This window comes from Drosophila teissieri, chromosome 2R (assembly GCF_016746235.2).
Source record: "Drosophila teissieri strain GT53w chromosome 2R, Prin_Dtei_1.1, whole genome shotgun sequence".
NCBI classification, from domain to species: domain Eukaryota; kingdom Metazoa; phylum Arthropoda; class Insecta; order Diptera; family Drosophilidae; genus Drosophila; species Drosophila teissieri.
The window spans coordinates 21,642,382-21,657,281 of NC_053030.1; the positions used below are offsets into that span (position 1 = coordinate 21,642,382).

A 14,900-nucleotide genomic window follows, 5' to 3' on the forward strand; every position below is an offset into this window, starting at 1 on the left:
TGCACCCACGCATATGAGTTCGTGTGTGTGCGAGGCAGTCGGGGTGTGTGTGTGTGTGTGTGGGAGTCCGTGTGTGTGCACACACTTGCATGTTTGCTCAGTTCACATGAAGTCAGTTGTTAAATTGTTGGGGTTTCTCTGGGGCTTTCACGCTACTGCTCCCTGTGTCCCATTTTTCAGGTGGTACTCGCGGTTTTTCTGGCTTCCTTCGCCGAGTTTCACGTGCTTTTTGCCGCTGTTTTCCCTCGCTTCTTGGCCCTAACAAATAGACTTTAAATATTTTGGCACTGAATTTATCTGTGCCAGCTCGTGGGCGTTTACACATTCACAGCCAGGTGTATAAGATTTATGACATCGAGCCGAAAGTGGAATGTAAATATTCCACTTTATAGTTTTTCTTTTCCATTCTTGTTTCTATTGTGTGGGAGTTTCCAAAATTATCCCTTTGGAATCCGTATAAATGGTATTTTTCCCCCTTTTTTTCAGCACGTTTTTATTTCGTGTTTCCTCACTACTTTTAACCGATAATATCTTGCATCAATCTTCATATAGAGATTGGCTGTAAAAACATAGCCTACTTTTAAGGGTCAAACTGCATAAGTGCATTAATCACTTGTTGTGAATAAAAATAAAACTGTTTTCAGCACTATTTAATTAAGTTTTTAGTCTGATATATCAACGCGCAGGGGTTGAACCTAAAAATAAAAGATATTTTGGTGGAATTTGATTAAACTTTTTACATAATTCAAAGCAAACGTAAAATGAATATAAAACTTGAGCAATTTTAACTTCTTCGCCGAATCGCTGGCTTTCCTTCTCTGCTATTTTGTTAGTTATATATTGCTATGAATTTATAACGAAAAGTTTTGCATTTTGCAAATCATTTTTAGCACCTGCGGCAGGGTTAAAGTTCAGTCAGCGTGAAAACTTTGCAAATTAGTAGTCCAGCGCTGTTTCTTTCCGTTCTCCTGCTGTTCATATATTTATATTTCGCTCAGCGCAGATTTCATTTAAAATGAGTTAACCTGTTAATGCTGCAATGATGAAGAACGAAAGGAAAACATTTCTGCCAGCCATGACTCGTAAATTTGTTTGCTGTCGGAGCAGCGGAAGGTCTAGAATATCTGCGAAAGTGGCAAGACCCGGAAAATGCGTGAATCGTATAGTTCGTATAGGTCACCAAGCTGATCGGACTGGACAAACTGACTGGACTGGGCTGCTGACCATAAGCAAGCAGCGAAGATTTATGGCTAACTAATCGACACGGGCAATCCCATAAATCTGCACCCCGTTCGAATGTCAAATGGCCAAAAGGTCAGCGAGAGGTAAGCTTCTCGGCCAACAAGGCAAATTAAAGTTCAGACCCAATAAATGTTAATCGGCTGCTCTTTGTCTTTTTCTACCCTTGTCTGATGTCCATTCCCTCATCCTAAGTTGTTGGCCATCTTTGGTTTGACTGTGGCCACTTGGACTTTCAATATGTTTTAACTTATTCAAAATGTTATATTTGCTAAATGTTACCACTTACAAATAAAACTCATTAACAATCGCTGCCTGTCACATTGAACATGGTAATTAAGACAAATATTATTCAACAAAAGAATTTTGTGATACTTCTGTTCGCGCATTTGCTACTTTTCGCCTTAGCGGCGTTGTGCAGGTGCCAATGATGGCCAAACGTGCTCGAATTTATGGCCAATAAATTAAAAAACTTTTACAAAAAGCAAAACAGAACGCGACAGCATTAATTGAAAGCCCCGACTGCTGCGAGTGTAGCTGAGCATATCAAAGGTAATTACGAATGCCGTTTACAGCAGCCAAATGGCTAAGATACCACCCACCTCCCACCACCCACTTACCCACTCATCTCATTATTTAGTTAATTATATGTTTGTGTGCCGGCAATTAGAACTCAGATTTCATTGTTGGCCGAAAACCATTTTGTGGCCTACTCGGTTGCCATCAATGACGATGATGATGATGTCCATGAAAAGGGCAAGCAGGCTACATGGCTTCGCTTTGCTTTGCTTCGCTTTGCTCACCGCAAACTTCTAATTAATTTGAAAGGAAACATTTGAAACGCCTTGTGTTGCGGTTGAAGTGGCCCACCTCCCAAACAAACCCCATCAAATGGGTCTTAGACATGTGCAAACGCCTCGGAATTTTCCAGCAAGCTCATTAGAAACCCGGCACTCGATTGGGCTGACAATATTATTCTAGGCTAATTTCTATAAAGATACTTATGGTTTTTTGCACCACTGACATTTTCGCCTTTTTTGGTTGGAATTATGCTGCTCGAATAATTGGCCAAACTATCTTGGCCAGCGAAAAGTTGCCCAACTTGGGCTCTTAACACATTTAATCAAGAGGCGGAAAAATCCGAAATTTTAGCGCCACAATGCATTAGAACTGAAAGTGAAATTGTTGGCTATGCAACTTTATTTGTTGGAAACCATTTCGGTTTGGTTGCATCATTGCGAAGGCTTAACCCCCATTGCCTACTTTCCTGATGTTTATAAAGCTGCTTGGGATTTTACCAAAAAGCTGTACAAAAATGAAAAAACTTTCGGCAGCCCTGTCAAATGGCTTTACTATTTGGCCAAAAAAGTTTTAATATGCTTAAATTAGTGCACTTTTTAAGCCAGCATTTTAGTTATCTCTGTTGCTGGTAGTGTAAACTGTGAGCTGGGTATTAAGAGTCACATTTAAAACTAGTGACTAAAAACTTAAAGCCTTCCATGCGCAGCTGTCCATGAGGACTCATCCCAGTTGAACTTAACTAGCTGCCAACATATGGTTGCAAGATGTACCTGTTGGCCGCACTGAGATTCATTTTCGCAATGCCAGTGGAAGACGTCAGGAGAGCTGTCATGTCAGCCGCAAAATAAACGAAACTCGCTGCCCGAGTGGAGCAGCATCCAAGGACCCCTAAGGATCGGGGGAGGAAGTCGACATAAGTAATTAACCGAGTGATAAAGAACCTGGCCCCGGGGCAACACAAGTTGCTGTCCAAGACGACGACGACGACGACAAGGCTCGTCATTAGCGGCCGAAAATGTTGCATTTAGTTGTGGCCCTGATGAATATGGTTAATTTCATTTATATAAGTACATATTCTCTCGTACATACATAAGCATATACACATGGAGCGTTGGAGCCTGGGAAATATGTATTTATCCCTGGGCGACGATGACGAGGACGATGACGATGGCGATGACAGCGCCTGACCAAGACACATTTTTCGTTTGTCCTCTAATTGCATATCTGAGGATGGTGATTATTATTATGGAGCTTCAGCCACGATGATGAAGGCCAGCCGTACAATTACCAAGTCTCCTGCTGTTCGGAGCACTGTTTTGATGTCCTGCCCAGCAGCACAGAGAAGAGAACCCCTGGACATTGGCCAGACGAAGCCGTAGCCGTGTTTCAGTGTCTAATTAAAAGCACCGGCAACTGGTCTCTTAATTTATGCTCGTTCAGGGACAGGTTCCGAGAAAATCCCGCCCCCCAATTCCACATTTCGCCTTCCAACTGCCACCTTCCACCTTCCACTCCGCATTTGCATGCTTTCTCTGCGGATCTCGAATGTTTTGGCTGGAAAAGTTTATGGCATAAATCGCACACTTGGCTCGTAACTCGCAGCTGTTGGCTGGGAAAATGGCATGTTTTGTGTCTTTGAATGCGCACTCCGGATATCACGGTATTTTTAAGACACTCCTGGGGAAGGAATCTCTTTTGATTTCAAAAATAAAATTCATTACTCTCAGAACTGAGCCAAGAACCTAGTAATCCTTGCATTAGCTGTTAAGTCAGCTTACTGATACCCAAATCATAGTTGCCGCAAACATTTTCAAGTGTATTTAAAATTGAAATTGTGAGTTTTTATAGTAAGTTTCCACTTCACCATGGCGGATCCGATTAACACCGACATCGATGAGAGTGGAGCTCCGCCCATCGGAGGCGATACTTTCGCCATGAACAAGCGGCTGGATTGCGAGCATTTAGGTGAGAAAAGGTGATTAGAAATTAAATGATTACTCGTTTATGTGGCCAAAACAGATCAGATGACGGATAACTGGACCGATTATCAAAGACCCTCGTTTGTCACCGCACTTCTGCGATTCTTCGGCAACGTATTTGGTGAGAGATATTCAAACTTATAGATACGAATGCATCTAAACATTTTCTTTAATCCGCAGTCGACATATTTAATGCGATTTTCGGCTGAGATACATATACAAATATAGTTGTAACTGTTGGCGGAGAGCAGTCATTGGTTCAGTAGTAAAACTAATAAAATCGTTAGTTGTAAAAATGTCTTTATTTTCACTACTTGGTACTGTATTACTGGTTTGTATGACATTTAGCCGCAATAGATTTCTGTAAACACGGGAATGCGGCAATAGCAGGTGCAGTTTTCGAACTCATTGGCGTACTGTGATATTTCGGCAATGAACCGCTCTAGGTTTTCCGGGTTTTTGAATATGTTCTTGCCCACACTGAGGTCGTGGTCCACCAGGATTTTCCAGCGCCTCATGCTGGCAATGACATCGCCGCAGAAGTCGCGCTTACTCTTCTCAGCCGCCTTCTTCATGTTCTTCATCAGCCCCTTTTGCTTTCCTGTGAAATGATTTAAAATATATATATTTTATAGAGTATATATACAATTTAACTTACTGTACGCCCTATTCTTTTCGACCAGCGCCGTGTGGGCCTCTCGCTGTGAGGCATCGTATATCTCGATGATCCTGTACATGCGCCTGTCGATATTCTTGGACATTTTCAAGGCGGCTTCGCACTTCGGTTTGCATTGGCTCCAGTAGCGTGCTCCCTCGAAAGGAACTTTGCTGTATTTGTTGCTCTTCCCGAAAGCTTCCGTATCCCTGCTTTGATCGGCCTGATCCTTGGCCAGCTGCGACTTAACCCTGCCGTTGTGAAACCGGAAGTGCAAGCTGGCCAGCAGCTTCTCTATGCGCGACATGCAGCTGTGGGTGGCAGTAGGGTGATATTTCAGTGAAATAGATACTACGATATACTCACTTTGAGTTCTTCAGCGAGTATACACCTGGAATCGCGAAGGTGCGCAGCAGGTGGTGCAACTTGAAGGCCACGCAGTTGAGCAGATCCTCGGCGGCGCACACCTGCTTCCTGAGCAGCTTGCTGTGGTCATGGATGGTGCGCCGACTTCTCCATCCTCGGAATAGGGCCTGAATCTTGGTGGCCGACCGGTGGTGGTGATCCTGCACCCGCTGCTGCAGCATGTGCTCCACCAGCCTGAGGTAGTTGTTTCTGAGCGAGAATCCGCGCCACCAGCGCTGAATCGTGATGGCCGCCGCTCTCAAATCCCTGAAACACTTTCGGAAGTGGAATTTTCGCCAGTTTTGCTGCACAGTTCGTGCTGCTTGGTATTGCTTGTAGTCCAGTAGCAGAATTCCGGTTCTGAAATCGGGTTTTAACTCTTCGAATGGGGCAGTAAAAGTAGGCTTACCGCGAAAGTGTTTGCATTCTGCATTTGGATGATTTAATCGATCCACTGTTGGACTCGGAGACGCCACTTAGTGGCACCGTGGCCCTCCGCGTCTGCTGCATCATGGGTAGTAATCCTGAAAACATCCTGCCAAATAAACCGCGCAACTTCTTCCTAATTTAAGTGTTTGTTTTCTTTGTGCTGGTGTGTTAACATGTTTTAGTAGAACAAAGTAGAAGAAAGTGTTGGGTGTGACTGACATCTCGTTGGAAAATCGATGACTCGTAGATTTGCTTCGAGCTGCTGGCTATAATTTATGGCCTCCAGCGATTATATCCGCATAAATCTTCGGGCTTTGCATCCTGGTCTCCGTCTCCGTCTCCATTTAGGCGACATATTTTATTTCGCCTCTGCATCAACATGTTTTGCCGCTTATCGCGTCGCGGGAAAACAGATTTATGTGTCTGTCTCTGGGTGGTGGAACCCCGAGTTGGCATAAATATTCTGCAGACTGGCTTGAATTTACCAAAGGCGGTATTTCCCATATTTAATTGAATTGTATCGATGCCTGTGGACCTAAGCTCGCTTGAGCCCAACTTGAACGAGGGACCCATATTGGCAGCTGGCCATTTATGATGCCCTTGACTGCAGCGGCCGTGCTATCCAATTGTGTTCTAATGCTGACAAATGGCCGAGGTCAAGTTGCCATAAATTCGGGACACCGAACGCCATTAGGTGGTCCTGGTCGGCACTTTAAACGAAAATCGATGCGGAGCCACGACATTTTGCCAGCTCATTATGGGCCACAAATGAACCGCACTGCCACAAACACACACAGAGATACACACACACACAGAGACACAGTGCCATTCACATTCACAATCGCAAACAAACGGTCGGAAATGAAACGGAAATTCTCATTTATGGCGCCCTTGACGCCATTTCCAGTTTCCAGTTTCCAGTCCCCAGTTCGGTCGCTATCTATGCGGCCCTGACAAGTTGGCACTGCACGCTGATTTCTGATTTCTGATGCAGATTGCGATTGCAGGTCCTGATTGCAGCAGCCATGAGATTTATGGTCCATATACTCGTACTACCCCGTGCTGACCCACTAGCAGCTGATAGCCAAACTAGACCAGAAAGGCATGCTAGTCACAGTCAGAGTCACATTCACAGTCACAGTTGTCCCCCCTTCTGCACAGCCATTCACCTTGGGGTTTCGATTGCGGTTTTTGGGGCAGCTGCTCCGGCTGCTCGACTGGCATGGCCGTAAATTAGTTTTTACACCTGACCGACTGGGAACAGCACGTTCTTTGATCCCTCGAAGGGTTCGCCTCGCAGCAGATGTATTTTAATTGTCCTCCAATCACATGTCTAGACAACAGAGCGCAGAACGAGAGCTATTTATTTGTGGAATGTGCACGCTTGTGTAAATACGAAAAGGTCCTGCCTTCGCTTTATGACACACACACACACACACAGGAGGGGGGGGGGGTAAAAAGGTAGGGAGCCCAAATCTAATTTGAAAAGTACTAACCCGTAACGAGCCAAGAGCCATATATCAAAAGAAGCTGCTAACCCAAGGAATTTACGAGCCAACACCCCAAATATGTTAGCCATCAAATGGTTCCGAGAGCGGAAGCAAAAGGTTTTGTACTTTAAGAAGGCTTTTCAATTTCGAGTACCCTAGAACTTTGAGTCAACCGGAAAATCGAGTAGTCCACCTCTTACACTTTGGCAGAACTATGCAAAAATCAATACAAAATTTGTATTACAGAGCGAAAAGCAGGCTGGGCGTTAGGGGTTCGATCCTAGATTTCAAACGATTATCAGTAGCTCAACAAACTCACACTCGACAGTAAATTACAGAGGCAACATCTGGTCGATAAAAGATTGTGTATCATCATCACTCGTTTGTGGATTGGAAATCAAGAACCATATACTTAAGCGGAAAATCAAAAAAAATACAAATATGGATCGCATTCAGATCGGCGAGCAGCTGTTCTTCCAGCGGAGCGACGGTCGAGTGCATCCGGTTGTGTGCACTGCCAAGAATCTGGAGCACGACTCCATAACGGGCGAGTGGACCGAGGGCACGGTGGTCAAGGGCAAGGAGGTGCCACTGAGCACGCTGATCGGCATCAATCGTCACATCTTCGCGGAGAATCAATCGCCGCCATCCAAGCCACCGAACTCCATGTTGCCCAAGCCGAGGGCCCCGAGTCCGCCCACAGCACCTATGTCCCTTCGCAAGTCCCACACTGGAAATCCGTATACGGAACGCATTAGAGTGCCGGACTGTCGCAGTAAAATTGCCACGAGAAAGACGGATCCTGCTACGGCGGGAAATCGTGAGCAGGCCAGGTCGCACACCCCGCGGGTGGCCAACTGCAGACCCACCCGGGATGCCAGCCCCGCCCAAGGTCGCCGGGCGCAGGGTGGCCACAAGGGCAACAATAGCAACAGCAACAGCAACCAACGCTGTTCCAGTGTCGTGCGGGAGGTGAACCGCATGAAGGAGGAGCGGGAGCGGCGCAGGGCGCGCCAGGTGGAGCAGCTGCAGGAGAAGGATGCGATGCGTCGCAAGGATCCGGGCAATCCCAACTGGGAGGTGTCGCTGATGCTGCGCCAATACCGCTCCACCCTGATCTTTTCCCCACTTCGATGCCTGGATCCCAATGGTGCCACTGTGCAGCAAATCACGGTGTGTGTGCGAAAGCGACCCATGAGCCGCCGGGAGGAGAACACCAAGAATCTGGACATCATCTCGGTGCCCAGTGCCGACACCCTGATCGTTCACGAGCTGCGCCTCAAGGTGGACCTCACCAAGTTCCTGGAGCACCACAAATTCCGCTTCGACTACACGTTCGACGAGGAGTGCTCCAATGCGCTGGTCTACGATCACACGGCTCGTCCTCTGATCAGAACCATGTTCGAGGGCGGCAATGCCACGTGTTTCGCCTACGGACAAACTGGCAGCGGCAAGACGCACACCATGGGCGGCGAATTCTTCGGAAAGATCCAGGATTGCGGCACCGGCATCTACGCCATGGCAGCGCGCGATGTCTTCGAGGAGGTGGCCCGGCCCGAGTACCAGGAGATGGGTGCCAAGATCACGTGCAGCTTCTTCGAGATCTACGGCACCAAGGTGTTCGATCTGCTGCTGCCCAACAAGCCGCTGCTGCGCGTCCTGGAGGATGGCAGACAGCAGGTCGTGGTGGTGGGCCTCACGGAGATGCCGGTGACCAAGGTGGAGGATGTCCTGCGACTGATCGAGCACGGCAGCAAGGAGCGCACCTCCGGCCAGACCTCGGCGAATGCCAAGTCATCGCGCTCCCATGCCGTCTTTCAAATAGCACTGCACATGCCCGATTCCTGGGGCCCCTACGGCAAGTGCTCCTTTGTGGACTTGGCGGGCAATGAACGTGGCGCGGACACGCAATCCGCCGATCGCCAAACTCGCATCGAGGGTGCCGAGATCAACAAATCCCTGCTGGCCCTCAAGGAGTGCATTCGCGCGCTCAGCCGGCAGTCGAGCCACCTGCCCTTCCGGGGATCAAAGTTGACACAAGTGCTGCGCGACTCCTTCGTCGGCGGCAAGAAGAACAAGACCTGCATGATTGCCATGATATCGCCATCCATGAGCTGCGTGGAGCACACGCTCAACACGCTGCGTTACGCGGACAGGGTGAAGGAGCTTATAGCCAAGGAAGAGGATATCTTGCAGTCCGCCAGTGGGGGGGATGGGGAGAAGTCGCCCGATCTCGACGACGAGTCCGAGCCAGAAATGCTGGCCGACGAGGAGGTCGACGATGAGCAGGAGGACGAGGAGAATCCGCATATAACCATATCCTCCGAGGAGGCCAGCTCCTGCACTCAACCGCACATCAGTTTCGACATGAACTTCAACCACACCATCAACGCACCCGTGGAGCTGCGAGAGGTGGCCGAGCAGCATGGACTTTTGGTGGAGTATCTGGAGGACTACGCTCGCAACTTCCGGGAACTGGAAACGGAAAAGGAACTGGAGCAATACACGCGAAATTCAGAAAGCTTGCTACTGGAACTGCTGGCCATGGTGAGCCGTACGCGGGATCTAACGCTCAATTACAACACTCAGAAGTTGATGAAGAGAGGTCACCAGAATGCAAGCAAGGAGGACGAGCAGGACGAACAGGACGAACAGGACGATTCCGACTAGATATTTCCCACCCACTCACCCATCAATATGAATTTATTTTCTACCACTCTGTATCTTTTCAATTGCGTTTTGGGGGGACCCCCGAATGGCTCAGATTTCGAATCGATAAACAAGCAGTTAATGAAAATTCAACCACGAATTGAGTTCTTTTCTTCTCCCATCCCGCTCCCCCTCCCCGCACACTGCACTCAAGTTTCACTTGAGCTCGCCGAGGTAAAATAAAAACTTTCCCAGCGAACTTTTCTTTTTGTGCAGCTTCCCAACTGGCGGTATGGGTTTCCACAGCGCGCTGATACAAATTTATGACCGTCCAAAGTGTAATCAACAACATGCGGCAAGCGGCAAGCGGCAACAAAAGGAACTGAACCTTTGGGGTGGATTTGTTAACTTGGTTAACTGGCGATACTGGCAATACTGGCAACTGGCAGCATATGTAACAGATCCGAAAGAAGCCGCACGAAGTGCGAAAGAAGCGGTGATAAAGTTTTTCCCGCCATAAAGCAAAAAGTATATGTTACGTGTGAGTTAAAGAGGTAGCCGCTCCACTGTGTCAAAGAACTTGGTAAGCTCTTTTGTAATTTTCCCCTTATATTACTCTTTAGTTTTATTGTACACACTTTATGGTCTAATGCCCTCGGGATGGTAAACAATGACGGGCAACTCGTTTCAGAGAATGTTTTTGCAAGCTGCTCTAGGCGATGAGCCCTTGCTATTAAAATACATTCTTCAGTTTACATTACCCAATATTAATTCAAACAAATAACAATTACTTCAATTACAAATGGCTGGCAAATGGTTTTCCGAGTCGTGATCCCTGAACTCGCTGAATGCCAGCACAACTTTAAAGATGACGTTGATGAGACTGAACCACAAGCAGCTGTAGACAATTTCCTGCTCCCTCCGCAAAACGAGCGATTTCTGTGCCCGAGTATATGTAAAATCTTCCCCCAGATGCTGAAAATTGCAACTAATTCCACGAGCTGGGGAAACTTTAGCAGAACTTGCCGCACACACAGAGAGATCTCTCATTTGGAAAACTTTAAAATTAGTTAAGTTCGAGCTGAGATATCCAATAATGCAGCCCCAAAATGTGAACAAACAAATTCATCTGCGACTCCGACTTCATCTCCATCTCCATCTCCCGCCTTCACTTTGCTTACATTTGAATGGATTGGTCGGGCTTCGAGTTGGTTTGGTCTGGGTTTTGGTCTTGGTCTGGGTTTTGGTTTCAGTCCGGGGCATATATTTGCATCAACTTTTCCTTTGATGTGGCCTCAAATGTGCGGCGAATGTAAGACTCCCCACACAAACTTGATCCGAAAACTTTCAATCAAATTAGCCCAATGCAACGCATGGGCTCGAGTTCCACAGAACCGTTTAAGCACCACAATGTTCTCCTCTTTTTTATTTATGTGATACTCACATTTATACATTCAAATTGGTAAATTCGAATAGTCAACGTCAGCAATCGCAACTGCATCTCTGCACTTTTCATTTCGGTAATGACTGTTAATTGTCTTCAGTTGCTCTAATGAGGAAGCCTCTTTGGGAGCTCGTCGAGATACTTTCTGCTCATTGTCTGCTGGGGTGGTTTTCTTTTTTTTTTTGGAGGAAAAAGCGAAAGTGCAGTGCTGAATTTTAACGAAATTTATATGGAGCAGCAGCAGCTGCGAAAGAAGTTAAAAGGACAATTTACCTCCTCCTTGCGGCGTCCTTATTCTCTGCTTCTTGGCTTGGAATGCATGAAAGGGAAAAGCACAAGCACAAGCACAAGAACATTTCCACGTCTCCCTCGACTTTGTTGGTTTTTCCTAGTTGCCCTTCTTGCCATCTCGCTCGCCTTTTCTTGTGGGTTTCATTTTAAGCCGGGCCAAAAGCACTGCAATGCCAAAGAATTTAAGGGGCTGTGGCAGCGGGGAGTGGCTGTGCTTCAACTCGAAGCAAAACACTTAAGTTTTAACCCAAATTGTTGCCAACAAAGCGGTTTGTCTAACATTCTTTTTGAGAAAATTTTGTGAAAAAGTGTTTTCCAACAAGACCGAAACTCACACACCGCAACACACCACACCATGGCACACACTACACCCGTATGGGTTTTCACATACGTCTTCGCATATAAAGCCGTGAACATCCAAAGGGTAAACAAGGCAGCCGAGGAGCTGAGGAGCAGCCTGGGATCTGGCCCAAAGCTAAGTAAGGGAGAGGGCATTTTCCTACGGTTTCTTGGACCGAAAAGTGTAGCTGGACTTTGGGGATATCAATGAAGGAAGCAGTTCTTATGTGGGATTTGGACTGCTTTTCTTTTGGCCAAGTAGCAAAAGTGGTTGGCTCCCCAGAAGTTGGTACACATCATGGAAGTATTTAGTATATTATATATTATATGAAATAAATGTTCAATGAAATCGAATTTACTTCTGACCTCACGCAAGCAATAATATTAATCGTTAGTGTGGTGATTTGGGATCACTTTACCCAAACAAAGTGAGAAACTTTGTAAGCCAAAGGACTCCGAGATGGAAATGAAAAAGGGTCTGGTCCTTTGACAATCGCTGGGGATGCAAATGACATCCCGCACGTTGTTCCAACCGATATTTCCCGTTCGCCACCTTTGGCTAAACCCTTTTCCCGCCCACTTCCCCTTTCCTTTTTCCCCTCCCCCTTTCCCGCCCCCCTTAGCACCCGCGGCGTGTTAGCCATGTCTGATGTCTAATGTCTGGCCTGCCTGCCAGCGACATGTTGACCTTAAAAACTTGACGTGTTCAAATGTTGCAAAACAACTCGAGGGCTTTCGACTTGAGCACTTTTTCAGTTCTGTTCACTGTTCGCTTCGCTTTGTGTGTGTGTGTGAGTGAGTGTGTGTGTGTGTGCACTGCTCTGCCTTCTCCCTCGCACATGCACATGCTGTTCCGCTCCGACATTCTGTTTGACGCACATGAAGTGCCGCACTTGAAATATGCTTTTTTGCCTCTGGCCAAAAGGAAAAGCGAGTGGGAGGAGGTGTGGAAAATGTGTTTTGACAAGTGTCACTTATGCGTAGCTACTATGAAATATGCAAGCCCCTTCCCCCCATCCCCCCTTTCCACGCGACGTAATTGCAATCGAGCCAAATGCAAAAGCGGGCGGGCTTACGGGGCGGATGAGCTATATAGATGGCTGTGTGATCAATGCCTTTATCGAGTGCTGACACACACACACATGCACATAAAGGAGGGGCGACAAGGACGGAGAGAACCTGGCAAAGGATGTAATTAATTTGCACCCAAGGACTTTGGCAATGGCAATTTGAACGAACTATAAAATAAACATTGAAGCATTGAGTTAAACTTAGTAGCTGTAACGTATTTTTAGGAGTGTAATGCTTTGCTTTATGATTATTTCAAAAGTGCTGTGTTAGAACTTCTTTATGATATTACCTATTTAGAATGCCGCATTTATCGAGAAGAATGCGCCACCTTAGCTGCCGCCCACAACCTTTTATTAAATCCATCCGCAGCCAATTGAAATCGCCCCCCAGTTTGGTGGCTGCCACGCAGAGCTGCACTCCACAAATTACCAAACAAAACCGAATCTCCCAGTGGAACCAACAAGTTTAGAGCCACGGAGCAATGGAGCCATACAACCAGTTCCCCAAAGGCAGACGGACTGATAGCTCGCTGCTCAGAGCGAGTGGCATTTAATATGCGAACCTTTTGCGTGCTTAAATTTCACAAATAGAGAGAAAGCGCACAAAAACCATTTCGTCCTCCAGGGACTTTGCTATAAATATTAAAGCAAAGCAGCCCCCCAAATCCACTGCAAGAGAATACTTAATATATATACATATATATATATATTTTGATATGAATTTAAGACCGACGATTCCCTGGGCAGGCCAGCTTTGGATCGCGGCCACCGGTGGCGTATACGTAATGCGCCCATTAATATTTAGGCCACGTTAAAGAGTTGGTTGAAAACTTTAAAGAAATGGCGGCTCTAGCCCCTTAACCCCTTAACCGCCTGCCGCAGCCCAGACTGCTAGTCATTTGTCAGTGGGTTAAAGTTTTTCCCCAAACTGGGGCATTGCTCCGTTAATTAGCATTTTACCGCAATCAAATGGGCGGTGTAGGCCACCCCGTTTTGGCCACCACTGGCAAATGGCAATTGGAATGTAAACTGCGATAAATGCTAGGGGTTTCCAGCGCCGCCACTCTGTATCTTGGCCATCTCCAGAGGAATTAACTGGGCTATGCAAATGTGTAATTCAATTGCCCGTAATCATGAAATATTCCTGGCTTTCCCAAAGGATGGTGTTTAATATTTATGATTTTGAGTGAAAAGAAACCAGGTGAAATTGAATGGCTGATGCTTGTGCTCAACTTTGTCAAAATATGTTTCACATATTTCAAGAATTTAAACTTTAAACTTTTATAGTTTCGCACCTGTTGCTCGCATTCCAATGAATCAGAAATGTTCTAATTTGCCTATTTCTGCTGTTTTCGACAATTGCGGCAACTACTAAATATAATTTCTCCCCCCAGGAATTAGCATAGCAAACACTTTGTAGTTTCCCCAACCAAACAACCATTCAATCCAATCGTATGTGCTGCAATTTTCCTGCATAGTTTTTCACACCTTTTTTCGCATTCGTACGACTTTTCCTTGGGCACAACGACATTCGGGTCAAATGCGTATAAATTTGAGGCGAGGAACACACAAGCACATTCCTGGATTTGTGGGTAAAGTGGGGAAAATGGGGAGAAAGGGGTGTAGTTTTTCCTTTGCGCTAGCCAAATCAAAGGCAGGCGCTGGAAATTGAGATCGAGAATGCAAACGCTTAGGAGCAATTACAAATTCCGGTTCTGTCATCCCCGGCGCTCTGTCGAAGCGGAAGTCATTATCGTGGCAAACAAAACCTTATAGTTGGCATGGGGGTTCCCCCATACCCCCCTGCTTAACCCTCCTGTGTTCGTTAACCCCCCCGTTGTCCCCCTGTCCAACCGCAGGAACAACAACTGTGACACGCCATTACATACATTTGCGACAACTTGGGCGAGATTGGGGATTGGGTTTGGATTGGATGGGATGGGATGGGGTTCTCTGGCTTTGACTGTACGTGTGGCTACGGGTTTTGTCCTCATTATCGAGTTAATTATGTGTGTATGCGAAAGTCTTTATCCGTGTACCACTGTTTGTGTGTGAGAAGGTAATTACAGCCGGGCTCCATTGTTGGCCAGCAGCGCTGGGAACTTTGCC

General features: G+C 46.6%; 3 protein-coding genes across 3 annotated transcripts; 2 read left to right on the forward strand and 1 right to left on the reverse strand.

The window, feature by feature from the left end:
* Positions 1-3,788: 3,788 nt before the first annotated feature.
* LOC122613982 lies at positions 3,789-4,315 on the forward strand. The gene is made up of 3 exons (XM_043788432.1): positions 3,789-4,005; positions 4,060-4,140; positions 4,200-4,315. The coding sequence occupies exons 1-3, from the start codon at positions 3,906-3,908 to the stop codon at positions 4,226-4,228; spliced, it is 210 nt and encodes a 69-aa protein (XP_043644367.1). The 5' UTR covers positions 3,789-3,905; the 3' UTR covers positions 4,229-4,315.
* On the reverse strand, positions 4,303-5,726 carry LOC122613981. The gene is made up of 4 exons (XM_043788431.1): positions 5,489-5,726; positions 5,041-5,439; positions 4,678-4,985; positions 4,303-4,620 (listed from the first exon to the last, which is right to left on the reverse strand). Exons 1-4 carry the CDS (start codon positions 5,611-5,613, stop codon positions 4,364-4,366), a joined length of 1,089 nt encoding a protein of 362 aa, XP_043644366.1. The 5' UTR covers positions 5,614-5,726; the 3' UTR covers positions 4,303-4,363.
* Positions 5,727-7,220: 1,494 nt separating this feature from the next.
* Positions 7,221-9,807, forward strand: LOC122613335 (kinesin-like protein Klp59C). The gene has a single exon (XM_043787464.1). The coding sequence runs from the start codon at positions 7,440-7,442 to the stop codon at positions 9,666-9,668; it is 2,229 nt and encodes a 742-aa protein (XP_043643399.1). The 5' UTR covers positions 7,221-7,439; the 3' UTR covers positions 9,669-9,807.
* Positions 9,808-14,900: the final 5,093 nt, after the last annotated feature.